Source organism: Grampus griseus, assembly GCF_964374135.1.
Source record: "Grampus griseus genome assembly, chromosome: 20".
Classification (NCBI taxonomy): Eukaryota; Metazoa; Chordata; class Mammalia; order Artiodactyla; family Delphinidae; genus Grampus; species Grampus griseus.
The window spans coordinates 850,466-877,601 of record NC_139014.1 but is presented as its reverse complement, the minus strand read 5'-3'; the positions used below and the strand labels follow the sequence as shown (position 1 = coordinate 877,601).

At 45.6% G+C, this 27,136-nt stretch overlaps 1 protein-coding gene across 2 annotated transcripts in view; it reads left to right on the top strand.

Moving 5' to 3' along the window:
• Positions 1 to 419: 419 nt before the first annotated feature.
• The window catches only part of PRKCA (protein kinase C alpha), a gene marked incomplete at its 5' end in the record, with an annotated part of 360,927 nt that continues 334,210 nt past the window's right edge, over positions 420 to 27,136 (top strand). For both annotated transcript variants that reach the window (XM_082679809.1, XM_082679808.1), the window contains 2 exons: positions 420 to 592; positions 3,301 to 3,332. In XM_082679809.1, coding sequence (XP_082535935.1) covers positions 420 to 592; positions 3,301 to 3,332 — 205 coding nt within the window. The remainder of the gene's footprint in view (positions 593 to 3,300; positions 3,333 to 27,136) is intronic.

Below are 27,136 nucleotides of genomic sequence, written 5' to 3'. Positions count from 1 at the left end.
AGCTGGACGGCGTGTGCGGTGGACGGAGCGGAGCGGGCGGCCCAGGGGGAGGAAGGCTGGGGGAAGGAGGAGGCGGTGGCGGCGGAGAACGGGCCCGCTTCCGCGGCGTCCTTTAGCTCCCAGGCCCGGGCGCCCCCTCTGTTTCCCCGGCGGCGCGGAAAACGCGGGGGCGTCGACTCCTCCAGCGCCGGCGCACCCCCGCCCGCCCGGGCCGCGCTCGGAGCATGCGCGGTGGGCGGGCCGCCTCCGCCGCCCGAGTCGGAAGCGCCAGCGCTGGCGCCGCTGTCAGTGCGCGAGGGGCCAGCAGCGCGCCCGCGGCTCCGCTCCGGCGCGGCTCCGCTCCGGCCCGACTCCTGCCGCGCCTCGGCCGCCGCCCGCGCCCCCCGCTCCCGGCGGAGGTAGCAGGCGGTGGGGGGACCATGGCTGACGTCTTCCCGGCCAACGACTCGGCGGCGCCTCAGGACGTGGCCAACCGCTTCGCCCGCAAAGGGGCGCTAAGACAGAAGAACGTGCACGAGGTGAAGGACCACCGCTTCATCGCCCGCTTCTTCAAGCAGCCCACCTTCTGCAGCCACTGCACCGACTTTATCTGGTGGGTGCGCGCGGCGGGGCGCGGGGCCGCTCCTCCCCAGTCTTGGCCGCCTCTCCCGGGGAACTTGGGGAGCCGCTGGGAGTCCCAACTCGCCTGGGACGCTACGCGCGCGCCGGGCAGGACGCACGCGGGCGGGACTGCCGGGAGTCGCCGGCCGGCCGCCCCCCGCCGCGGCAGGGGGCGACACAGAGGCCCCCCAGCCTTCCCCGGCGTCCCAGGAACAGACCGGGAGTCTCCGCGGGTCAGGGCCGAGCGCCGCGGAGAGTCGGAGGGCGGGTCCCCAGGGAAGAGTCTGGGAGGCGGCAGGCGGCGGCTGCGCGGCGCGGCCCGGGTTGGGGGCGAGCGGGGCCGGGCGCCTCGCGGGTGTGGACGCGGCCTTTTTCCTCGGGCTCGGGCTCGGGCTCCGGCTCCGTTGCAGCCTTGGGTCCTGCCCGCTGCAACTCGTACCTGTTGGCCACGGAGTGACTCTGGCTTCCCTGCGTGAGCCCGGGGAGAGCGGACAGGCGACCAACTGTTAAGAGCGTGCAGGGTGGGGGGAGCTAAAGGGAGCGGGTAAACGGTAGAAGGGCAGATGGAGTCCTTTAAAATAACCCGCGTCAGCACGGGGTCAGGCCGGTAAAACCCAGCGCGTGAGGACAGAGCCCGTAAGAATAAACGCTAGCAGGGCTGAAGGTGTCAGAGTTCTGGTAACTTTCAATGAACGCAGAAATTAACTCGGGGGTCCCCGGGGGTTTACGGGGAATGGGTAAGTGGTGGGCTTTAGAGACGGGTTCTCTGAACCCTGTGAAACTAGAGGAAATCGTGTATGTGCTTTCTTCCCGTGAGAGAGCTGTGCCTTTTATTAACTGACCTTTTCATAAAGGTCAGTGATTCCTCCTCAATTCTTTTATTTGAGAAAGCTGAAACTAAAGGTAGTCCAAATGCTCCAGTTGGAGGAGCAGTAGGTTCTTTCCAATTAGGTTGCTAGCCACTCTGCCTCTTCTACTTCTTGTTCTTGGATGTAGGACACCCGCCCCAAGTCAGACATGTCTAGGGTTCCGTAACTCCTGCCCCTCCCCCCCCGCCCCGCCAGGCTGGGGAATGGCACCAGGTTCATAGCACAGAGCGCGCCCTGCCACTAGCTAGCTGGCATGTGGATCTTGTTGAGGCCCTCTGGAGAACGCTACCTGGATGCATCACACCTGGGAAAATCGTCTCTAAGGGCGAGGCCCACAAACATGGCGCTAATCAATAGGTGTTTAACTTTGGCGTTATCTGAATCCATCACACCTGAGAAGGTCATCGCCAGGAGAGCCCCACCCACGTGGTGCTAATGAGGTGCTTAATTGTCTTAGAAATCAGCTCAACAGTACACTTACGAAAAGCACAGCTACCTCCGTGAATGGTTTCCAACGTGTAGTCAGCGTATGAAGCAGTTGTGCTCCAGGGAGCACATAGGTAGTTGTAGATAAGACTATTTAAGTTCTTGGAGTATTAGGGCAGAGAGGAGATTGCATTTAGTTAAGGGGAGGTCTTCAGCCTCGTGTATCAGCTGTGAAATTCCATTAAGAGGGAACAGCTAGACTACTGATCGCTTTTGCAGGAAGTAGGTAAGGTAGAAAAGGGACTTGCAACATGTATATCCAGGCTCGCTGAAGACTTTCCACTATCAATTGCTAGCCCCTGGTGAACTGACGTGGCATGTCAGGTCACCAGGTGTAATGTGAGTGGAAAATAAAGATCTCCCCGGCCTCTTTCTCCCGGAGTAATCCCTGAAACAGTTCTCTGCTTAGCTGTAAAGCAGCCCCTTGGAAGTTCCAGGAAAATATTCCCCAGCTTTGTTGAGCAGTGGTTTTAATTTTTCAGTTTTCTTTTCTGGGTCCTTGATTTGCAAGTCATTTAAATATTAAAGCACTGATATTTTAAAACTAAGTGCGTTTAATTATTTTCTGGGTGGGGATGACTGAGTTAACTATAAAGATATGTGAAGTGCTTTGTAAACTTAAAATGCTATGTAAAGTGAGAGATTATGACTCATAACCTTCTGAGAATTTTAATGTAGTTCATCCTAGTTGGAATGGTGTTTGCAATTTAACATCCACATCAGGGTTTTCTGCTTAGAAAGTAAATTCTCTAAAGTAATTTACAAGAACAAAATAGTTCCTGAATGTGCTTTGAATGCCCTTGGTTCTAGGTAAAATTAGATCATAATCTCACATGCGAAAAATAGAGATGATAGTTTGTAAAATGTGGCTCCTTTAAGCCAAAGTTTAATGTTAAGAGTGGCGCTGCTTGGCGATATCTAGACAAATACTTACATTCACAACAAATGATGAAGCAGCTTGTTGTCTTTAGGGAGAAACAATTTTCAGTTGGTCTTTAGGGACCAAATTCAGCTTTTTTTTTTAACCGTAAGGTCAGGTTCTCCTTGTTCCCTGAATATTGTAGCCGACAACTTTATAGTCATGTTCTTGCCTTGAAATTTAAGTATTGATAACAGTGTAAAAAAAAAAAAAACTTGAATACATTGAGACAGTTTAGGGAGCCTTTGGAGGTCAGATCTTCTTAAAGTTGCATTGACTCAGTGCTCTGAGCTGTTTAGGCATGTTTTCCTGTCATCATTGGGTTTCATGTACAAACCTTTAACTAGAAAGCTTTGTTACATAACTGGCTTAAGATATGGTATCCAACACAAAATATGTTAAGAAATCTTCTTGTTTGTTTTTCAGGGGGTTTGGGAAACAAGGCTTCCAGTGCCAAGGTAAGCTGCCCACGTTGGATTTTATTTTCAGGTACAGCATGAAATAAGCATTCCAGACAGGAACAGTGTTTCCAGTCATCTTTTCTTTGATCTCCCCCCCCCCCCAAAAAAAACGTTGTTTAGATGTTCTCAAAATATGAGGGCTGTAAATTTGGGCCTTAAAAAAATTGTTTGGTATTTTGCCTCGTAATCTGCATATAGAGCTGCCTTTTTCTTCAAGGGGAAAAACCTTCCTGGAACTTATTTTTTTTGCCAAGAACATTCTTGTCAGAAACTGCTGTTTTGTGTGGGTGTTGAGAAAAAAATGAAATCACGGCGTGTGTGGCTCTTCCTGTTTTTGGCCATTTTTTACCTAGGCATTGGGTTGGACCCCTAATCTTGGGCTATGCAGCACGCTAGTGAGTTTCTGGTTTTTGATGGTCGATTGTCATCCAGAACAAAGTTTGCACGTTTTAAGGCGGCTGCAGCGTGAGGCGCGTTGTCTCATCTTACGCTCTCCGTTGCATCCACAAAGAAATCCCTTTCCTCCTCTGATCTGTAGTTTCATTTTACACCCTCCAAATATCTAACTCTTCATACCCTTCTGTTTGTTGAAACATTTTTTTAGAATGCCTTATTGCTTGTGAAGTCATCCCAGTTCATTAGCCCACCTTCTGGCTCTCCTGTCTATATCATGTTTACTTAGTTCTGGTTACATTTCCCATCTGGGCTTCGGTTTATTAGGGCAAGTGGAAAGTGCATTCTAGCCTGGAAAATATTATACTAACAGTGTTTAACGTTAAGTGCGTTAGAGACACACAGGGTGTACTTCCTGTAACTTTAAAATTGTGCTCGTAAGTTGGTTACCGTTTAAAACCTGCACGCTTGTGAAGTTGTTTCTTATATGCATTTTCTAAAGATTTTTGGATGCGGGGATTTTATGTATAATCAGTGTTCTACTTTCCTTTACGTTGTGATTAACACCCCTATTGAATAAATTTATTTGGAGAGTCACATTGAGAAATCAAGTTGAGTCCTTTGCAAAAGAATGAAAGGCGTGTTGCCAGTCTAAAACGAAAGGAAGATGTGACTCTTTCCACTTCGCAAAGTTGTGGACCTGAACTTTATAGGCAACGTTTGAAGTCTTTGAACAGGATTTTAGGAAGTTTAAAGATGTAACCTTGTGATTCGGGGCTAATGTGATACCTATATCTCCTGTTATTTTTGGTAATGTGTTTGAATGTGGAGGCCTAGGGAAACTCATAAGAAAAATATTTACTAAATGGTCTAGATAATGCACAAGAGAAAGGGGGTATGTTATGTAGAAAATGAGCTTTTTAAATACAAAGAACCCCAGGTTAAGGTTTGTCCCTTTGAGACCTGCCGGTTTTGTTGGCCATACTAGGCTACAGCAGGACCTGAATGGTTTTTTCGGCATCTTTTGAACTTCCAGTGGATTAGCAGGTTAATAATCTCACATCCAATCACTCCCTCTTACCTTAATTATAGAAGTGCTACTCATAAATTGCGCAAACACTGTATATAAAAATGAAATCTTGTTTCCTTTCCCACCCTCAGGAATAACTTCTATTTAAGACATCCATTCATTCACTTATTTACACATACTTTTTAAAAATCAAAATTTTCAGTCATTCTGCAGCTTTTTTTTAGCAGTAGGTGGTAGATGTCCTTCCATATCAAAACATCAGTTCTTCCTTATTTGCATGTGTGGAAATAACAAATTGATTCACCGGTCTCTGAGACATTTTAAATGTTTCTAAGTTCTCTGTACTATTGTAGTACAAATACAGCTGTCAATATCCTTGGGCTCTAGGTATTTCTGCAGTAGATACATAGAAGTGTGTGTGGATACATTTTAAACTGCAATGAGCCCAGCTTTAAGTTGCTCTCCAAAAAGGGTCCAATTTGTATTTCAGTATCAATAGAGTACCCCTTTCTCTTCATTCTTACCTATATTTTTGCTCTGGTAGGTGAAAAGGGCCTCTTTCAAATTCCATCTCTCGTGTAAGTTTGAGCACTTCCAACATGTTTTAGCCCCTTGTATCTGTCCTGTGAATTTCCTTATATTTGAAATTCAGGGTTTACAAACCGAACTATAGCAGTGAACGTGTGCTCTATGCAGTATTCTTTGCTTTGAAGAATTAAACCTGATCGCTTGAATGAGTTCCCCTATTGTATTTACAGATGTTTAATTCACAGAAACCATTGCAAGTTATAAGTCTATTTGGGGAGCTGCTTGTTACAGTTGTGTAGTTGTGTGTCATCTGTAGTTTTTGACTTCTGAGCAGGCCTGTGCTAACCCATTATCTGTTTGTAGCTTAGGTAACGTTAGCTCAGGGCAGTGCTCTTAGTCACATAACGGCTACCCAGTGCTTCCTATGTTGGTACTTGTCTGTCTTCAGTATATTCTTAAATGGTCAGATGTTAAGTTTTCTCCTGATCTCTAACTCAACTTTCCTGTTGGTTTGGTTTGATAGGCTCGTTCTTAGCAGAATGACTCGTCCTCACGTGTGCCCTTTGCAGCCCACCCTCTAGGGATGACAGCTGGAGGCTGAGGCTGCTTTTAGTACCCGTACTTGTCACCTGATGGAGGGGGTGTAGTGTTCCAGCTCTAAGTGTGTGGCGTGTTGCTTTGGTCAGAAGATAAAATACCTGCAGCTGAGTTTACTTCAGCTCAAAGCGGGCAGATGCTCCGAGTCACACATAATGGACTCGTTTAGCTTTAAACCTAAAATATTCACTATTGTTTAGTGTTAAGTCAGAATTGGAAGACTAAAGAAATAAGCAAGTTTTAGTCCTTAAAACTGGGTTTGTAATCTGTACCATCTAGAAAGCATATTTTATAAGGGTGTTTCCAAAAGAAACATGTGAGGTGATTTCCCACTTCTTCCCTTCCCCCAAGATATAACATAAATGGACGCAGAAAGCTTTTCTGAAGAGATCTGTTGGGTCATTCCCGCTTTTACCTGTTGGACTCTATTCCGTCCTTACAGCACACGTGGTACAGGGATGCAACCCTGAAAATGTGTTACTAGGGCAAGTAACAGAAGCCGATCCTGCGGTGAGAATTTGCTGCCTGACGTGGTTGGAACCAAGGGCCTTAAACGTTGGGGGAGGACAGGGTAGATCTGGAAGCCGTGGAACCTTCTTCAGGTTCTTGGAGATGAAGACAAGCCGAAATGACAGGACTCGAATTTGCTGTATTTTTGTTTGGCTTATCGTTCTGTGGGTTGGCTTGATCTGTTCCGTGCTCACTTCATCTCCGTGAGGCTGCTGGAGAGCTTGGCCTTGCCTGCTTCTGAAGGAAGGATAGAAGCAAGCTTGTCTGGCCCTGGGCATTGAGGAAGTTGAGGTTCAAGCCCGGAAGGCCTGGGTCCAGTTGGGGTCTCTGTCCTGCTCAGGCTGCTCCCAGCAGCTGTCCGAGGGTGCCGGCCGCCTCAGATGCTCTTCCTCGGGGGCCGTGGTGCCCCAAACAGCCGTATCTCCTACTTTGGCTACTGGGAAAGGGAGTGAGCCAACTCGTTTCTTTCCCCCTCAGTTAGCAAGACCCATGCCCTTCTCTACTTACAGCGATAGAAACAGCCTCTCAAAAAGTGACCTGCTTACTTGACGGGCCAAATAGTCTGTTACATCTGGCTAACCTGCTTCTGTTTTCCCTTTTTCTATTCCTTCATGGTGAATGTCACAAGTTAAAATGTACTGTCACCCAGGCGCTCTGAATACACGCTGGAGACAGCATCAGTATGAATTCCCACGGGTGACCGGGGTCTGCTGTTGTGGCTCTTCGTCCTGGGTGGTCCGCCTGGCATGTGCAAGCCGTCTGCAGGGAGTTCATTCACGTTCATGTGCTCGCACAGCGCTGCTGAGCCAGGTTTGAGTCTTGAGCCGTTTCCCTGCCGAGCACACATCAAATACTGTGCGTTGTGAGGCTAACTGAAGCTCTGTGTTTTTCCATCGTTGAGGGTGAAGAAATCAGCTTTCCACCCCTTTCCTGATGACATTCCATCTTGAAGGCCTGTTTCAGGGTCGATATTTTGGCTTACCCAAGTAGGACAGTGCTTGATACTCCTTCTCTGAGAATGAAAGTTGATGTTTGAAGAAAAAAGAATGGTTTCCCCCTTTGGCTGTAGGAGCTGAGGAATCCCAGAAAACCGGGCCCATCTAAGGGAGGGTGATCTTTAACGGGGGGTTGAGTCGGCAGCCTTTCAGAAAAGGATGCCTAGTTACTCGCCACAAGCCTCAGGGTTCTGAGAGCCAAGCAGTGTGGCCAGCAAGCGCCAGGAGAGGGTTGGGGGCTGGGACCCGGGCGGGGCTGCGTGGTGAAGCTGGCCGCCTTCGACGGAGTACCTGTCCTTCCCGTGTACTGGATCAGCCACCCCTGGACTCTGGGGCGGCCCGTTGATTTCCGAAGTTGATGCCAGGATTTTCCATCTTCAAAACAGGTCAGCATTTCACGACCCTGCTTCTCACTTGGTTACCCTCCCCCCAGATTAGAAGCTATGTGAACTATAGGTGAGTGTCTGGTTACCTGTAAGTTCCAAAAAGGCAGGTCCAAGTAAGAGTGAGTATAATTCGGAACGCTGGAGGTTTTGCACTGAGGTCAGACTAAAGGGTTATTTCAACTTCGAAGATGAAATTGTCTGTAATCCCTAAAATGCAGGAAAGTGATTGAGATGGGCAGCTAGAACTTTCTTTTCCTCTCAGAAGTAGAGACACATGAAGACAACTTAGTATAGGGGATTCCCCTTTGGTGCCAGCTGTTACGAAATGATTTCTGATTAATGGCGTTTTGAATTGCTCTTCTTTCACTCAGCACATTAAGTGAAAGTGCTTTTATTTACACACACACCCCCCACCCCCCGAAGCTGGTGCTGGTAGAAATCTCTATTTATTTTCGCAGATGAATCTGACATGCAAATTTCCTTTACTTCTACCATGTGTCTTAGTGTCCTGAGTGTTTCACTCTCTGGAGGAGTTTTTAGTCACATTAACCCTTAACATGCTGGCTTTTCCTTCACAGGGGTTTTCAAGGTGCCATTAGCTGTCTGCAGAGCTTCCCTGTACGGATGGAGCCCGGCTCCCTGCCAGGACATTCAGTCTCTTCAGTCCCGCTGCCTTGCTTTTTCTGACTCATCTTAAGGCTGCTCTCCTTCCTCCCATCCTCCTGTCACTTGAAGGAAGCTGTACTTTTCCAGAAAGTGTGTTCTCGCCATGCTTTCTCCAACCTGTTTTTGCCCAGAGAGTACACTTGGAGTCTTAGCCTGAAGTTTAGCCTGGACCTTTTCCGTCCTCCCTGCCATTCTGGGTGCTCTCCCTCTCATAGGACCCTCCCCCCACAGTATTTCCTGTCTGTTTCCTCTACCAGCCCTGGGAGCAAGGACTGAGGCTTATTTCTGTCTTCCATGTTTAGTGCAGTGCCTGGTGATCGGTTGACACTACGTAAATATTTGCTGGGTGTGAGATTGTGTAAATATTAGAGGTATGGTATGAATGTTCCTAGCTGGAAGGATCACAGTCACTTCTGCCTGCCTACTGTTTTTTTATATAAATTTATTTATTTTTGGCCGTGTTGGGTCTTCGTTGCTGCGCGTGGGCTTTCTAGTTGCAGCGAGCGGGGGCTGCTCTTCGTTGCGGTGCGCGGGCTTCTCACAGCGGTGACTTCTCGTGGAGCACAGGCTCTAGGCGCACGGGCTTCAGTAGTTGTGGTTCGTCGGTTCTAGAGCGCAGGCTCAGTAGTTGTGGTGCACGGACTCAGTTGCTCCGTGGCACGTTGGGATCTTCCCGGCCCAGGGCACGAATGCATGTCCCCTGCATTGGCAGGCGGATTCTTAACCACTGCACCACCAGGGAAGCCCCTGCCTACTTGGAAGTCTAGTTTATAATCCAAAGTTATGTCAGCGAGGGGCAGATCTTGAGATGGCATAAGAAAAAGTGATTTCTGAAGCTAAGCATCGTTAGTCAAAATATAGAACAGAAAATTCTAATTCATGTGTGTAATAAGTTCTATGTCATGTTAAGCTTAATGAATTAGTACGATAGGAATAAACCACTTGGTGTGCCTGCCTTCTAACTTTAGAGAAGTATCTGGACATCAGAAATGAATCTTTGCCACAGCAGGAGGGGCGATGCCTTAGGTGGGGTACAGGGGTGAAAAGTCAAAACCAGAGCCAGGATGTGTCTGGTACAGTCGTTTAAATGGTCCTTTGCTTGGAGATTGCTAATGGCTGAAACCAGATTGTGATGCTCCAGACAGAGTAGTAGCTCGACTTGATTCTGGTGTTTTTAAACTTCTTGTTCCTGAAAGGTTTCTGTATCTTCACGTGAGGAGTGGGGGCGCAGGGGTGGAACGGTTGTCACCCAGTTGCAATCCCGTGACAGGCTTCAGTCAATTGAAAGAAAGTCGTGTTAAGTGCTGCCTCACGCCAGACAATCCAGGAGCTTTCTCATTTCGTATACTTCTTTGCAAAAGCGCCCCGCTGAGCACAGCATATGGTCATTTTTAAAGAAAGGAGTGCCGAAGAATCTGCCAGGCTGGTGGGGTGGAGCTCGGGTTCAGATTCTAATCGTTCTGCACAAAGCACTTTTCAGAGCCAAATGGAAACTTTTTTGGTACTTACAGAGCCTGAATTTATATTAAGGGAGGAAAGAATGCTGCCATTGAGGGAAACACTGAAACATGTCTTGGTGACATAGAATGAAGGCCTTGCTGTCTTCATGTGTCTGTCAGAATTTCCACGACAAACCCTTTATTTCAGGTCTCTCCCCTCAGACTGAAAACTCATGTTAGACTTTAACCTGAGACGTGAACATTTCAGGATTGGCATGGTTTTAGCTGTCAAATCTAGTTGAAATTACTACAGCTACATTAAAAGAAACCCTCTTAAATTATACAAAGGGGAAAATGGCTTCTGGAAATAGAATAGAGGGGAATGATTTGATTAATTGTCAGCGCAAGATAAGAATTATTTAAGAGCAAGTTCACCAAGTAAGATTAGCATGAGGACAGTTAATCTTTGCCTTCGTTTGCTATGTTTTCCCCCTAATATCTATACACCTCTAGTTTGGGCATTTTGGGAAATACAAGATCATTTATTAACTGGGGTGACTTTAATAGGTAAGAAATAAGAGTGGAAGCCCGGGACCTGATGGTGTGTACTATAAACAAACTTAGATCCAACTTGGACAGACTTGTATGAGAAATGGGATAAGAGCATGATCCAATCAACAGCTGAATTCTGAGCAAAATTCTCTTAGAGATGATCTGACTCCTAAGTGCCAGTGATCCTGTTGGTGAAACCATGATGCTTGGAGTGATGAGTCTAGTCTACCTCATGCACTGTAGTCTACGATGGGGAGATTTTCCTGTATTTGAAACACAATAACAAGCGCCCATGTCGTGCTTACTCTTAAATACTGTTCTGAGCACTTTTCAGTCCTCATTTGATCCTCATGACACTTCTGGAAAGGTCCGCAGTGTCATCCCCATTTTACAGCTAGGGAAACTGAGGCACAGAAGTTTGGTAGCTCGCCCAATGTCACATAGCTGGGAAATGGTGGAGCTGGGGCTCGTGCCAGGCAGTGTGGGTCCAGACTCCGTGCTGTTACCCCAGGTGCCCCGCCGCATGGTTCCTCTTGCTTTGTCAGACCTCAGCCACCTCACTGGATGGTGGAGGTATGCAGGGATGAAGTTGTTCAACTCGGTGACGCCTCTGTGCTCGCTGCCTGTAGCGGGAGGTTCTGCTGGACACCGCAGGGCAGACAGCCTGGCGGCGTAGATGGAGACAGCTCACCGTCATGAGTCTGAACCAAGTAGGAGTCGACCGACGTGAGGATGAAGATGTGTTTTTGGCTCCTTAAGAGGTGGCTTTCGATTTGGGCTTCCTAGGATGCGTGGGATTTCCTTCATTTGGGGAGCTGGGGGGAGATGCTCTAATATGAGGAAATAATGGAGTAAAAGAACCTGAAAGCGACTTGGGGGTCCAGGGAGGCTGTGGTGCTGGCGGTGTTGCCAGCCCTGACCCCCCGATAGGGCAGATGGAGAAATGCCCGAGGGTCTACCCCCTGCCTGTCCCCACAGGTGGGCTCTTCTCTGCTAATCCGTGACTTTCTCTTGTTTTTTTGCGTTACGAGGGCCTCTCACTGCTGTGGCCTCTCCCGTTGCGGAGCACAGGCTCCGGATGCGCAGGCTCAGCGGCCATGGCTCACGGGCCCAGCCGCTCCGCGGCATGTGGGACCCTCCCGGACCGGGGCACGAACCCGTGTCCCCTGCATCGGCAGGCGGACTCTCAACCACTGCGCCACCAGGGAAGCCCCCTCTTGTAGTTTTTAACTGTCATGCTCACTTTTCGGAAAGATGTTGTAGTTACAGGAAAGAACAGTATTACACACAATGTCAGATATGTTGTATTTTTTGGAAAATGTGTTTTAGTAAGGGTGCTGCTCTGACACTATTCCGAGGGTCTTTGTTCTGAAGCTGGTACTATTGGTGGCCAGCCTGGAGATTAGGACTGGAGGTGATAACGAAGGCTGAGTTCCAATAGGCTCATACACATCAATAAGGGAAACAATAAGAAAGAAATAACATCACATATTTAAAACTGGCAGCACATTGTTCTTTAAAAACTGCACACTGGTTTATTTTTCCAGAATTTCTGGTTCATTCTCAGTTATTTCTTCCTTCTCCACGGGGCTAAACTGTGGGGAAAGTGCTATAACCCTAATCAGAATCCTTGGAAGGGAAAGGGATGCTGCAGAGCACCTCAGGTGGGAACATAAGATGGGCTTTCATCTGGATTTCAGCTTTGCAAAATCGGAACTCACAGAAGACTGCTGCGCTGGTATGTGCTCGGCATATGCGCCCCCCCCCCCACCGGGAGCTGGCGTTCCCGTGCCCGCTCTCCAGGGATGGACGCTGGGGCAGAGGCTAAGCACTCGCCCACTGTCCTGCAGCTTTGAGACCAGGGTGATGGAGTGTCTGTTGTATCGCAGTAGTTTCTTGTTGGTATCTGAAGCTGTACTGATAAGTAGCCAGTCCCTTTGACTCACGTTTTCACTTGTTTTTCCTTCTGTCAGATTGTCTAATAAAGTATGATTTGTAGTGCTGTTTGTAATTGGCATAAAACTCTTTGATTCAAGAAAGCTAAGCTCATGCTTGTAAAGGTTTGCGTTAGTTTCCATTTGGATTTGTTTTGAAGTTCAGTGGCAGTAAATGAGCTTAAATTATTTTCCCCCTTTTGAATTAATGCATACAACTATACGTAATTATCTTAAAATGTGAAAATGGGAGATGGCTCACTTTTAAAACTTCGGAAATTGCAACTTGATTCTTAACTGTTTTACAGTGTAGGGAGTAGTTTAAATCATACTTTTTTCTTTTTTTCTAAAAGGTGCTTAATGCAGTTGTAATCATGAAAAGTTGTAAGTTAACATTAATAGGTGGATTACAGAATGATCCTGTTAGTCATAGGCCTAATTTTGAAATCTTCAGTATATCTGATGTTTTCACATGGTGAGTTTGATCACTAAAGTGATTTTTATCACTTTAGTTTTACATTAATTTTTTCAATGAGTGACTCAACATGGAAAACTTGATCATGCTGTTTTAATTTCAGTTTCTAACAGTTCAGAAACATGCAGGACTGATTCTTATTTATTCTTTAGGTTCAAAATCAAGTTTGGGTTAAGGGTCGAGACGCATTGTCTTACTTTCCCTTTCTTAATCAGAACCGTCAAGCACCACAGCACCTGCTGGTTGAGCGGAGTCTGATCATGTGATGCAAATTAACTTGCAAAATCACAGTTTATTAAAGATTAGCTGTTGGGTGGGAGCTGGAACAGTTTATGCTTGAGATGTGCCGTGGGTGGTCTAAAACGAATCTGATGCACTGCTGTAGAATAATTAACGTAAACGGTAAAGGTATTGGAGATCAGATGATAACTCATTGGGCGAGGCTCTGGGCTTTTGTTCTTCAGTTAATACGGTGAGAGGTGTGATACTAATGCTTGTCATGATTAAAGCATAAACTTGGGGAGAATACAGCATTCATGCCGTTAACTTTGATAGGCCCGTTCGTGAACAAGGTGCTTGGCTAACTTGCCTATTGGTGGAGAATTAATGAAGTTTTATCCCAAAGTTGAGAGTACATCGTCGACTTCTGGCTCTTGTTTGCATTTCCTTTGTGTCCCTTTTATGTCAGATTTTATTTGATCTGTATATATTGTCCGAGCAGCCTAAAACTATGTGGAGACTTAGGATTAAAAAGAAAAAATGGAACTAGTAGAATATAGTCACGTCAGATGGGCGAGATTTTAGTCACTAAGAAGCTGGATAGCTCTCTTAACCATTATATTTACTATATCTGTAGGTAATTAAAAACATGCTTCTATTTAAGTGCAGGTTAGTCCTCTGAATGCATGTCCATTTAAGTACTAACCTTGGCCTCCTTGGTGAAGTCTGTAGTCACAGGATCAAGAAGCGCCGTGGTCTTGGGATTTAAAGCAGGAAGGGATTGTGGAGGCTGTATAACTGAGGCCCTGAGTTCACAGCCTTGGACCCGGCCACGAGGGTTCCGTGATGTGCTGTAAACCCAACCGCAAAACTGATCTTCATGCCCCAACTCCTGTAAAGTGGTGCTGTGCCCACTGCCGCTTCCTGGTAGCTCATAAACCTTTGTACTTACGTGTACTCTCTAGTCTTACATCTTAAGTTCTATTGCCAGTGAGTCTAGGTGCTCATCCCATAATCTACTGAAGCCTGAGGAAATCTGGAAGCTTAGGGCAGGCACTGGATTCCTTTTATTGCCTTTGAAAAATGGCAGTGCCGTTTAGAGACAAATGTGCATCTTGCTCTAAAGCCTAGGAGGTTTACTGAGTAAGGATTGTATGTTCATCTTTCATAACGTGGCTTACCAGTCTGGTAATAACAAACATCTTGTTTAAAATACTAAAGATGTGTGAGACTTTGAATTTGGATGAGAATTCATGGGCAAGGAAAATGGCTCTGCTTGAAGTTACATATTTGACTTTTGTCTAATTTTAGCTCCTCATGATTCTTTGGGAGCAAGCTACATCCCTGAGCTACTTAGTCTACTATTAATCTTACGCTGAGATATTACAACAGCTTATTTTGCATTTTATATGTTACCTAAAGTACAAACCCACTAGTATTAATCTACAAATGTACATATTTTTGGAGGCCCCCAAGCAAGATTTGAAGAGTGACTAAATATAACCATAAAGTTTATGTGGCTTTGCCTGCTGTAGTACAGTGACCTGTTCTTAGAATTGAAATTATTTCTGAACAGTGGTACAGCCAAATATAGACGTCAAACCTTAGTTTCAGTGTTGACTTGAGGTTCTGATCTTAGAAATACATAAATATAGAAAATATACAAAATGATGGAACTGAAGTTAAACGTGGACACTTTATGCATACCTTTTTCAGTATTTTCTATTTAAATCCAAACACAACATAAGTCTTGTAAGTGTTGCTTGGGGAATTTTCTTTCCTGTCCTAGATTTCTCAGTTGCTTTAAAAATGAGCCAGAAGTGATGGTTCCTATTTTTTTTCCTTGGTGAGTTTCCCTCCCATACTCTTGGACATCTTTATTGCTCCAAGAGACTTTGAATCAGATTCAAAGTTAGGAAACTCAAGGTAAATTATTACTGCTGATTTGATATATATGAATAATTTTGAAGATTTGATAGGACTTGTGTTAAGAGTAGGAAGTTTTTGGGGCTTCCCTGGTGGTGCAGTGGTTGAGGGTCCGCCTGCTGATGCGGGGGACATGGGTTCGTGCCCCGGTCCGGGAGGATCCCACGTGCTGCAGAGCGGCTGGGCCCGTGAGCCATGGCCGTTGAGCCTGCACGTCCGGAGCCTGTGCTCTGCAACGGGAGAGGCCACAGCAGTGAGAGGCCCGTGTACTGCAAAAAAAAAAAAAAAAAAAAAAAAGTAGGAAGTTTTTTCTTTTTAAAAACTTTTTATATACAGAAACAGGCATTGATCATAAGTGTATAGCTTGATAAATTTTACACCAGGGCCTCCTGTGTAACCAGCAAGGAGTGGGAAGTTTCTAGGCCACTTTTGTTTTTTGCTCCTTTGCACCTGCTGCTGTATGGAAGTCATAACTTGCTTTGAATAATAGCCTTCCTTTTCAAAGTCAGCTTTCCTGGGAAAATCTTTGATTCTGGGGTGAGGCAGTGAGTGGGGACTTTCAGTTTTATGAACTGAAACTTACACCAATCTCATTTCATCCTCAAGTGATTGAACCATCCTTGGCTCTAACTGGAGTTTCTCATCCAGCTCCTTAAATCTTTGGAAGAAAGCTTTCCTTCACACTTTTATTTTGAACTAATTCTGTTTCACTGGAAAGTTGAAAAATGATACAATGAATTTCTGTTGCAGCCAGCTTCCCCCAATATTAACATCTCTCATAACTGTAGTATAATTAGGAAGAACAGGAAATTAACATTGGTACAGTATTAACTAAACTATAGATCTCATTTGAATTTGCACCAGTTTTTCCACTAATGTCCTCCTTCTGTTGTGGGGTCCTGTATAGGATCCCAGAGTGCATCTAATTTTTTAGTCTTGGAGGTAAATCATGTTTTGTTGTATCGGTATGGTATGTCTAATCATGCATTGGTGCAATCAGATGCCTTCCTTGATTTAAAACAAAAAAATGAGACCACTCCTGTTTTTTATTACTGTTAGTTGCCCTGGAGTAATGCCAGTCTGGGTGGGGTCTGCCTGTGGTCACTGGTTGCTGGGTGGTTGTCAATGAGTTTATATTGCTTGTCACTGCCAGGCGTCTTATTTGCAAGCAGAAAAATAGGAATGGAAGCCACTGAAGGTTACGGATCTCATGCATCTGCCAGGTTTTTTCTGGAGAGACGAACTAGAAGTTCAGAGCTTGATCTGGAAAGCCAGCTTGTTCTCTAGACTGTTGTCCGATAGAATTTTGTGTGATGGCGGGAATGCCCCATAATCCGCCCTGTCTTGTAAGGTAGCCACTGGTGCCGTCTGGCTGTTAAGCCCTTGAAATGTAGAACTGAGTTTTTTTTGCATTTATTTTTAAAGTTAAATAGCTACATGCAGGGGGTGGCTATATGGTATTGGAGAGTTTAGCTTTAGCGCATCCTTAGGGAGGGAAATTGGATCATACCTTTTAAACCTTTCATTGTAAAATAAAATGCAAATGTATAAAACCACACAGAAAATGTATGGTGTTATGAATGGCCATAACGCCACCGTTGCTTGTAACTGCTGCCCAGCTCAAGCAGGAGAGCCTGGCTCGTCCGCATTTGCTTCGTTTCTTCCCCCAAAGTGACTGCTTCTGTGACTTTTAGATCCATCACTTCTGTGTGTTTCGTTTAGTTCTATCATGGGGTTATCCCCAGATACTGTAGTTTAATCATGCACGTTTAAAAATGATTGGAAATGTCCTTAAGTCTCTATAACTTCCCCATTTCCTTATAACTTACCTGGAGGCGTCCCTGGGTTTTTGGACCTGTAGAGTTTCCCACAGTCAGAATCTTGGTAACTAGATGCTCATAGTACATCATTTCCCCCTGTATTTCCTGCAAATTGGCAGCTGGATCCAGAGGTTTGATTGGATTAGAATTTAATTTGGGTTATATAGTTTAAGATGCCTTTATAAGGTCACATGCATGTTAGTTACACGTATATTAATGCGGAAAGACCATGAATGGAGTTTTCCTATCAAAGTATCCAAAACTGAGAAGTGAATATAAACCAATTGAACTAGTTAAGTTTTACGGAGTATGGTAAGCCACCTGGGCACATGTGCTGCATGCTACTTGTGGGAAGACTTGGTTGTCGGAGGTTCTCGAAGTGTGCAGTGTTCATGGCACCTCTGTGCGAACTTTACTGTTACCCAGTACTTCTGTGGGCAGGAAGTGTGTGTGTGGATGTGTCTTTTCTGTGGGTGGTGGAAATAATTACTGATTGAACTTACATAGCCGTTGCTTGTCTAAACCTCACCTACATGTCCGTATGGTCGTCTTGCTCCTGGTCTTGACGTCCAACCTAAGATCAAAATCGGGTCTTATAGTTCTTCTTCTGCACTGGGACATGTGGGCGCAAAGAGAAGCGTGTGAGGCGAATTCGGTGTCGTCCTCTTTGGGGAAGATTGTCACCTCCCTGGATCTGCTGTGGACAGAACCATGTACTAGCTGTTGATGTGGAGGAGGGCTTTCGTAACAGTGAACAGACTGAGTCTTATCAGGGAGTTTAAAATATAACTGGGTAAGGATGACTTAGACACATAGAGCACTAAAGAGTACTTCAAAAAAAGTCAACATGTGTAAGTTAAAGTCTAAAAGTTAAGAGACCTTCCAGTGGTAAACGAGCACTAGACTGGAAGATAGGTAATCTTGCTTTTAAATCCAGTTCAGGCCTCTTCCCTCGTTGCAGTGGGGGAGTTGGGTTCTATCCGGGGTAGCAAGTATGTAACATTCTTTTGCCGGCTGCTGTGGCAGGTACCATGGGTCTCTTTCGTGGTCCTCTTTCAACTTCATCCTCAAGTCAGGGCTCCAAGTGGCTGTTACCTAGCAGTTGGTGGGCATTGACGAGGGAGGCCAAACCTCATTCCTGGGCCACCTGCTTTCTAAGCATCCTGTCAGCCGTTGATCTTCTGATGCTGGAGACAGGAAGCACTACCTCACCTTGCTACTGGGTGTTTGTATATCCCCCTTCTCTTAATTATTCCATTGAAGCACAATATCTCAGAAAAATCTATAGTAGTGAATTTTTTCTAAAAATATTATCATTGAAATGCTGAAAATTTCATGTGATTGCTGGGAATTGGCCTTCAGCCAGGAATTGAGTTGGTTTTGGATGGAAAAACCCGATCCTCCCTTGATGTTTTTCTTCATTGGCAGCGTGTAAAATGTTAAAATTTTCTGACTTCTGTTGGGTCCAAGCCAGTGTGTTTTTTTTTTTTACTAAATTATGTGAACTTTTTACGGTTGAAATCTGGTATTTGTGGCCTTTTACAGAGCTCCGTGACCCAAATAATCGCTCTGGAGCCCCTTCCTGATCTGGAGAGGAAATAAACAGTGGGAGTAGAACTTTGTTTCACCTTGTAGGAGCCATAAGGCTGAAATAATGGTACCCTGACCCCAGTGATGCTTGATGATAGTGGGATTCAGACATGCATAGGAGAGGAAATCACGGTGGACGCAGATCAGGATGCAGTGTTCCTAAAACAGTTTGAGCACAGTTGAGGGAGAGGAGAAGAGCCCTAAAGGGTGGGTGGTTATGATTTTTTGGGGGGAAGCTTGCTTACAATCCTTTGAGCTAGATAGAGCCCTAGGATTACTGTTGAGTTTATAGGACCGCATGCTTTTGCATGCACAAATCCTATTTGTGCAAATTTGACCTTTTAAGGTTTCCATTACTGTCCCCCCATCCCCTTAAATAAAGCTGACCTTTGAACTTTTAGGTTTTATGGCTGAGAAGGCTCTGAGACCTACATCTATGGTTGGCTACCATCCACCTACTCATCTAATCATGTAGTCAGTGAGTATTCTCTACCAGGCACTGAGCTATTGCTGGGAATCATAGTACCTAAATTTATTGAACATGGCCTTTGTGTGGCCCAGTGCTAAGCACTTTATACGTAATTTTTACTATTTAACCTTCATAACCACTGAGGGCAGGTTGTTTTTAGCAGGTTAAGTATTGCCTGAATCTTACAACTAAGTAACTGGGGTTAGGTTTATATTTGAATGTAGATCTTGATCAGCGATTCACTTTTTTTTTTTTTTAATAGTTTTTGGCTGCATTGGGTCTTCGTTGCTGTACGAGGGCTTCTCATTGTGGTGGCTTCTTTTGTTGCAGAGCACAGGCTGTAGGCACGCGGGCCTCAGTAGTTGTGGCACGCGGGCCTCAGTAGTTGTGGCACGCGGGCTTAGCTACTCCACAGCATGTGGGATCCTCCCAGACCAGGGCTCGAACTCGTGTCCCCTGCATTGGCAGGCGGATTCTTAACCACTGTGCCACCACGGAAGTCCCCACTTTATTCTTTCACATGGATTTTTCTGAGATTTCATCCAGAAAGTTTTTGAAAGTTACATTCTTCATGGATTTGTATGTTTAAAAAAAAAAAATCCCCCATTTTTACAACTTGGATCCAGATGTTGTTTTCCCTCCCCACTACCCTCCCACCCAGTCTTTCATAATAAAACATAGAAAAATCTGTAAGAACATGCTCTTTAACTTCCTATCTTATATCCTGGTGTTATACGATGCTATGAAACAAATGCAGTCAAACCTAGCAAACATTCAGCTGAGGTTTTAAAGATACATGGAATAGATTTACGTTTAAAATAGTAATCCAGTCATTTTACTTTCTAGGAGCGTCCTTTTCTCTGTCCTAACCTGAGGTTGGGAGACCAATTTGTCATGGTCTGTTGGCTGTTCTGCCTGTCTGTCCATCCTTCTGAGCTGCTGGATCAATTCTGTTGACCTGCCCTAGAGTTGGGCGGTGTCTGCCCCGCACAAACTCGGCTTCTCTTAGAATTGGCGGTGTGTCCTTGTATCTGTTCACCAGACTCGAATTTTGGGTTTCTATTTTGGTGGGCCACTAATTTCAGTATTTGTAGATTCTTGATAAAGTTTGAAGGGGAGATCCACTGAAAGTGATATCAGATGGTACCTTTGTTTTACTTTTGATAATCAGTTTATTGGAAAATACTCCTGTAGTAGTGTCATCTCCTTAACTTCCAAATACTTGAAATCAGCTCTGAACTTGTGTGTCCTCCACCCGTGTGTCTTAGTCTCTATTTTAGTTCCTCTCCACTCTATCCTTACGCCTTCTCTCACTTCGTGTTTTTAAAATTTGAAGTCATCAGATGGTTATTTGAATATTAGTGTGACAAGTTTGGGGAGAGTTCTCTTAAAATGAGGTACAAAAATTGAGGTGACCGTTTGCTCCACGGATACATCTGCCAGGAACTGTCTCTAACGCTGGAGATAAAAATAAGCGAGACTGAGACTCTGCTCTAAGCCCTCTAGTAATGGGCCCAGTAGTCATGCAGACGCTTATGGAAAGGCCATGGGACTCTGGCAGTGGATGACAAAGGGTGGGGACTGAGTCTGGGGGTCAGGAAAATCTCCCCTGAGGAAACATTTGAGCTCTAATGGGTGTGAAGAGCTATCTAGGTGAAGAAAAAAGGGGAAGCCTTCTGGGTGAAGCAGCCAGCTACAGAGGCCCTAAGGGGAGGGAGCCATGTGTGCTCTAGGAACCAGAAGCAGCCCTTGGTTACTGGAGTGTTTGAACGCGGAGTGAGAAGGCTGGAGAGGGAGGTGGGGCCACCTTGCCGGTCTCGGACCAAGTTAAAGACTTCAGTCCTTGAGCCTGAGAGCCATGGTGGGAATCCATCACAGGGCTCTCAGGAAGGAGGTGGCCTGGTCAGAATTGCCTGGGAAAGGATCGTGCCTGCTGTTAGCTGGAGAACCAGTTCAAAGTGGGCAAGACTGGATGGGGCAGCCCGTGGGGAGGCCCCGCCTCACCCTGGTGAGCGATCGGGTTCCTGCGGCTGCAGAGATGTCTGCAGACCCAGGGTCTGTTTAGGAGATGATGGATTGGGTGTAGGGGGATGAGCAGGTGGCGACAAGGGCAGTGGTGACATCTGTCGTGTGACAGGCCAGGAGACCAGGCTTCAGGGAATGGCACGTGGCTTTGAACCTGTGGAATATGTAGTCCCTTCAGGGTTTTCAGAGGGGAGAGAGGAAAGGATGGCAGCTGGATCCCGGGACTGGGACTGAGGGTCGGCCAGAGCGGGGAGCGGATGCGCGTCACCTGCTCGCAGGTGGACTTGGATGAAGGGCAGGAGGGCGAGCAGCCAGCAGAGGGGAGCCCTCTGCCCATGATGGGCTGTGCAGATGGGAGCAGCCCTGCCGGGGGAGGAGGGTCGGGACCAGGAGCTTAGAGGGTTGGGGTGAGGCTTACGGGGGGGGCTGGGTTGATGGGCTGCCGGGCTTGGAGCTTCTGTTGTCCTGGGGCAGAGAATAGAGGAGAGGGGGAGACTACAGCTATCTGAGCAGTGACCCCCGGACAGGTCCTGAGGGTCGTTCAGTGAAACGCTTCCCCTTGGTCTTTCCGTGCATTGTCTGAGGTTATGGCTCCCTAGAAATGTTTGTTTCAACCCATCAGGGTTTAAAAAAAAAACAAAACAGTGACCCTGCTTTCAGTCTTTAGAAAGACGGGTGAAATTGGGTTTTTTAACTCTTAAATTTGTACTCATGCAGCACCCAGTCTTCATTGAGCTGGGTCTTATCAGACCCCTTCTCTCCACCTCGCTCACGGGTGTTCCTGCAGAAGGGAACATCTGGGAGGATGAGCTGTTTGCAGAGATAACCAGCTTGTGCATGACTTGGGGAGGCACGCACCCCAGCTGTCACCCCTCTGCCTTTATTTACGCAGGATGTCTGTATTTGTCAGTAGAAGGTTTTGTGTTTTCTTAGTCATACAGCTGTAATATCTACTCATCCTATCAAAGAGATAAAACGGATCAGTAGGCAAGCGAGCATTTGGTGTTTGAGAGATTTTTATTAAGCTAGAATATTCTGTTAGAGACTGAACTCCATTTCCATGTATTTGGTTAAATGGGTATTAACGTGATGGCAGGAAAAAGGGTATTTGGAGGGTCACGTGCTCTGGCATTGACTAGATTATGGAATTTCATAAATACGTTAAGACGGACTTTAAAACAACAACAGGAAAAAGGATTTTGGGCTCATCTGTGCGTGTGGGTGAGAGTCGAATGGGGATTAAGGGCCTCTGACTTGGGGGTGTGTGTGCTCCTGGTCAGAATGAAGGGGGCACACACTGCTTGTGCTTCACTCTTTCTGCTCTTGGACCATTGACTGCTGTTCTCTTCCTAAGAAATCTGTGTTAGTAACTGCTTGCCCTGTTGTATCCCTGGAGCAGCAGCTCCATAAACTACCAAGGGGGCATGCCTGCGGTTCTGCGGATGCAGATGGCCCTGAAGATAAGTTGTGACTGAGTGCTCTGCGTTGATAGGCAGAGCTGTCAGAGTAGTGTGCAGTTGGAGCTCACTGCTTCGTGGACTTGGCTCATCAGAGAAGAGAGTTCGGGTGTGTGACTCTCTTAGCTGTATCTTGACAGCCGAGTCTCAGTGGTTTTGGCTGGACCCCTTTGCGTCTCCCCTCTGTCACCCCGAAGACTCCCACGTACATTTATTTTGCTCTCCCACGTGGATGGTGCCGCATCCTCTACTCAATCATCGTATCGGTCAGGATAGGCAAGGTTTTCTGCCACAGCAACACGTTCATCCCCATACCTGTGGCTTGATGGAGGTTTGTATCTCCTTCACTGCACCTCAATGGAGGGGCTCCTCTCCACAGTCTTGTAGGATCTTGCCATCTAGAACCCAAGGCCACCTCCTTTGCCAGGAAGAGACAGCATCACACAGGGACTGACCTTTCAGTGCGTCAGCTCAGAAAGGACTCTTGCCCACTGCTCATTGGCCAGAGCAAGTCATGTGACCTTCCAGTGGGGATGGGGAGATGGCCACACACAGGGAAGAATGGGAATGTTCGGGCGTTTCTGCCACATCTGTATTGTCCGATTTCCTTCACAGAAATAAAACTGTTCGAATAGAACCTCAGGTGGGAGATGTGTTGCTTATAGCCTGTCCTTCATGGAAGCTATCTTAACGGCAATAGGAGGTACACCCAATCAGTTTTGTTAAAGCACTTATTTTTACAGATTTTTCCTTTTATTTGAGCAGTATTTTCGTTTTGAATCCAATGTAGCAAATCAGTTAACTTTTACTCAGAGTTACTAGAACAAGGGAACTTTTGCTCCATTTACGGGAGGATGTATAAGTCTGATCCATCTCGGAGTAGACTATCAGGATTCTGGTGGTTCCCAGGGCATCTGAATAGTTTCATAGCCTCTGCTGTAGGGTTTGGCGGGGCATGTGGGGAAACTGGGGGAAGGGGCGACATTAGCATCGAACACTGACACCCAGGCTGGATCTCTTCCATTTTCTATGAGGTCTAAAATAGGTTCCTGGCATTTTTTGAAAGATCTGATTTAAGAGTCTGGTCCTTTTAAGGAGACTTCTTAGTTTAGGTAAAGTAAAAACTACATTTTCCTCCTCCAGACCTACTCGACCAGTACTTCTGTCCCATGTGCCCTGCATGGAAATAGCCCTCCAAGAGAAACCAGTGTGGAGGAAAGAGGTCTGCATTACAAATAACTAAATGTACTAAGTTGCCTAATAGCGAATCTAACAAACGATGACAAATGATTTTTAAATACAGATGGATTCCCCTAAATGCTGAAAGTTTTGTATTCCTCAAAGCGCCCAGTCTTTACTCCTATTGTAGGATGGATTGTTGAGCTGTTTTCTGATGCATGTTCAAGGATGAGATGGTCTAGGCTGAATAGTGGGACTGGATAGAGCATTTAGATAGCAGTAGAATGCACCAGGCCATTGTGTCACTGCATTTGGAAATGTGTGTTTGCTGATCTAGAGGTAATAGAAGGAAATGAAAAGGACATACTTGCGGCCACCATCCTGAGCCCACTTGTCTAGCCATGTTCTAGTCTTCACTTTCTGAAATGTTAATTGCTGCAGTGCTAGATGAGGCTTGAATCTATCTTGCTGGTATTCCGTAGACATTTACTGAAGAGTTTCTGCCTGTGCGTTGGAAAGAAAGTAGATAGGTTCGGGGGCGGGTAGCTGATCATTTTGGTTCTGATAACTCTTCTGCTAAAAGGAATGGAATAGGTACAGAATTCAAACGGTTGTAGTATCCGCTGAGAGAGGGGATGGCTGCAGTTTTGGAAGCTGATTTTGCAGCACCTGTATTGGTAGTCCTCACCTTCCAGAGTGTTACGAAGTCTCTGTTGACTTTCCTACACCACTGCCTCAGTGAGGTAGCAGTGTGGTCCTGCTGTTTATTTACCCCAGTATTTAATTCATCTTTTAAAATTGGGCCTCCTGAAAACAGTGGCTGTAAAGGAAAATGGATTTTTTTGAAAAGCCCAAATTTCTTAAGTTCCCACTTGGACTAAGATCCCTTTCATTAATTCAAGGATTTGTTTTCTTTGCAAAAACCACTTTGAAGCTAACGTAAAGTCTAGCTTATGCTTAAATTTTTTCTTAGGTGTTTTCCTAGAGTTATTGGAAAAACATCCTGTAAAAGGAAGTTTAGTTTCTCTTCTGTTGGTTCAAAAACCTAATATTGTTTTGTCATTATTACTTGAGGGGAGCTCAGAAAGACGTATAACAGCTGCTTGGAGTACATTTAAAGAACTGTACTCCCGAATCTTGTTTTTCCTTGACTCCGTTCTCTTCCCCCAAAGACCTTTAAATAGAAGCTGTTTCCTCTGCTGCCTTAAACACCAAACCCTATCTATCTGATGACTTCTGGTCGCCGAGTAAGCAGTGGCAGCTGGCCTTTGAAGGCTACCAGAAAGGACAGAAATACTTTATGGGAAATAGCCTGATGGTACCTTAGGGCCTCCAACTTAGCAAATCCCCCCAGAGCAACAAAATAACCCCAGATTAAGAGTCCATCTTGAAACCTGCCCATTACTCTATGAATGCATGCTTAGATTTTCAAATGCTTGTATAAAATTGTATAATAGGTGAAGGTGAGAGGTCTGAATTTATAACTTCGTTGCACGAGCTAAAAGTGTAAGCCGTAGCATTTGATGTGCGCGTCATTTTAATTCTAGGCTTAACAGGAGGGACTGTTTTTGGGTAAAAATGGTGTGGATTAGTTATGTGCTAAACATACATACTTTCCTCTTGTTTCTGAATTGCATTAAACTCTTTGGGGGAATGGAAAAAGGACATGTAAGCCTTACAGACAAGCTGTGCACCATAATTTGTTTGTATCGGGCAAAAGCCGTGGGCTTTTGCTTAAAGATAATCTCAGTAATGGAAAACCCCCACCAGGGCCTCAGGGAACTGGAGTTGGGTGGGGATTTGGCCTTTGGCTGGGGGAGTCCTGGTCTCAGCAGTGGCGGATAGTTTGTCAGAATGAGGCCCCAGTTCGGTTTAGGTTGTTAGGTTGTGAACGTTCCGGAAGCTCTTGTAGCGGATGGGTCAGCAGAGACTTGCTGCTTCTGCTGCACAGAGTTTGTCCGAAAGATGAGTTTGGCCTAAGTATAACCAGCTTCTTAGTTTCTTTAGGATGGGAGCACATAAACTACCTTCAGGGGGAGAAAAATGAGAGCATAAATATTAACATCAGACTATTTAGAATGTTCAGTGGAGGGCAAAGAGAAAATGTCAGTTAGGCTTTGCCTGCTTTGAATAGACCATCTGAATTTGGGTACCTCAGAAATCCTTTATTTAGAAGTCGTTAGTATTCATCACTGAGAAAGCCACTGTGTGCTGTTAGGCCAGAAGCCATAATTATGGTACAATTATCTGGCAGTTAAGGTGTGGGAGCCAGTCCTCGTCCTGAGGGTGCAGGAGGAGACAGTTCCTGTTACAAGGTCCAGCACCCAGAGTCAGGGAAGCCCGAGGCCGGTTCTGTGAGAGTCCGGGGAGGGGGGGGGGCAGGGAAGTCAGCCTGCAGGAAGGATGGATACATGATTCATCTGAAAAAGCACTGGCATGGATGGTCGTAGTTCTTTTTTTTTTTCTTTTTTCTTTTTTTTTGGAGAGAGACAAACTACAAACCTCACGGCGCCTTGCTGCATTTTATTTTATTTTTTTTTGCCAGTGGTCCTGGATCTCTGTCCAGAAGGCTCCTCACTTCCTGCTCTTTGACAAGTTTTGGGATCTGGCGGGCCTCAGTTTCTTCACGTTACTGCTGCTCGCTGGCAGCAGACAGATGTTAAGCTCTTCAAATTCGGTTTCAGTTTATCGGATCCGTCACATTTTCTTCATTTACTCTCGAAGGTGCAAATCTGATGGGTATTAAGCAACTTTTAGGAACTTCTGTTTCGTGTGAATTATCCTTTTAGAGGTGCAAAATTTAGAGGCATATTTTGAAATACGTGCTTTGTGATTCTTGCAAGGTGGAGAGGTGTGCTTTGCGCTGGGAGTGCTTAATTCTGAATCTCTCTTCTTGAGAGAAGTTTACTGAAGGATAAAAATCTAAACGATTTAAACTTATGGATTTTTGAAAAGTACTCAGAAGGAAGGAACTATTTTGGTGAGATGAGTTAACAAGGGTAATCAGTCATAAATAATTAACTTAGATACTTGACCGTGCCAGTATGATCCTAGCACAGTGTGATAGTAGCTTGGAATTTGAAATTGAACTTGACCTGGTTCTCTTCTGAGTATTAGTTTGTGTGAATGAACACCTTTTTTTGCATGTTGCCCTAGACATTTATATAGCTTTAAAAAGCCACCTTGCATGTTACTGCAGTTTATTAAATGTTTCAAACAGGAAGGCAGCTTGTAAAACTGTGGTAGATTTCTAGTGAATTACTTTTTTACAACTCTTGTACAAGGAATTCAAGATCTTGGATTATGGTATATGGGCCACAGATACAATATATGTGGTTTAATAGGCTGTAAGCTATTGTCACTGTTGCAGTCATAAATTCCATCCAACGAATGTTTTCTGGACCACATTATATGCAGGATCCTATGCGTGAAGCACTGACTAAAACAGATGTGGCCCTACTTTTATATCTTTATATATTTTAAAAATTAATTTATTTTTGGCTGAGTTGGGTCTTTGTTGCTGCGCGCGGGCTTTCTCTAGTTGCAGCACAGGCTCGGTAGCTGTGGCACCCGGGCTTAGTTGCTCTGCGGAATGTGGGATCTTCCCGGAC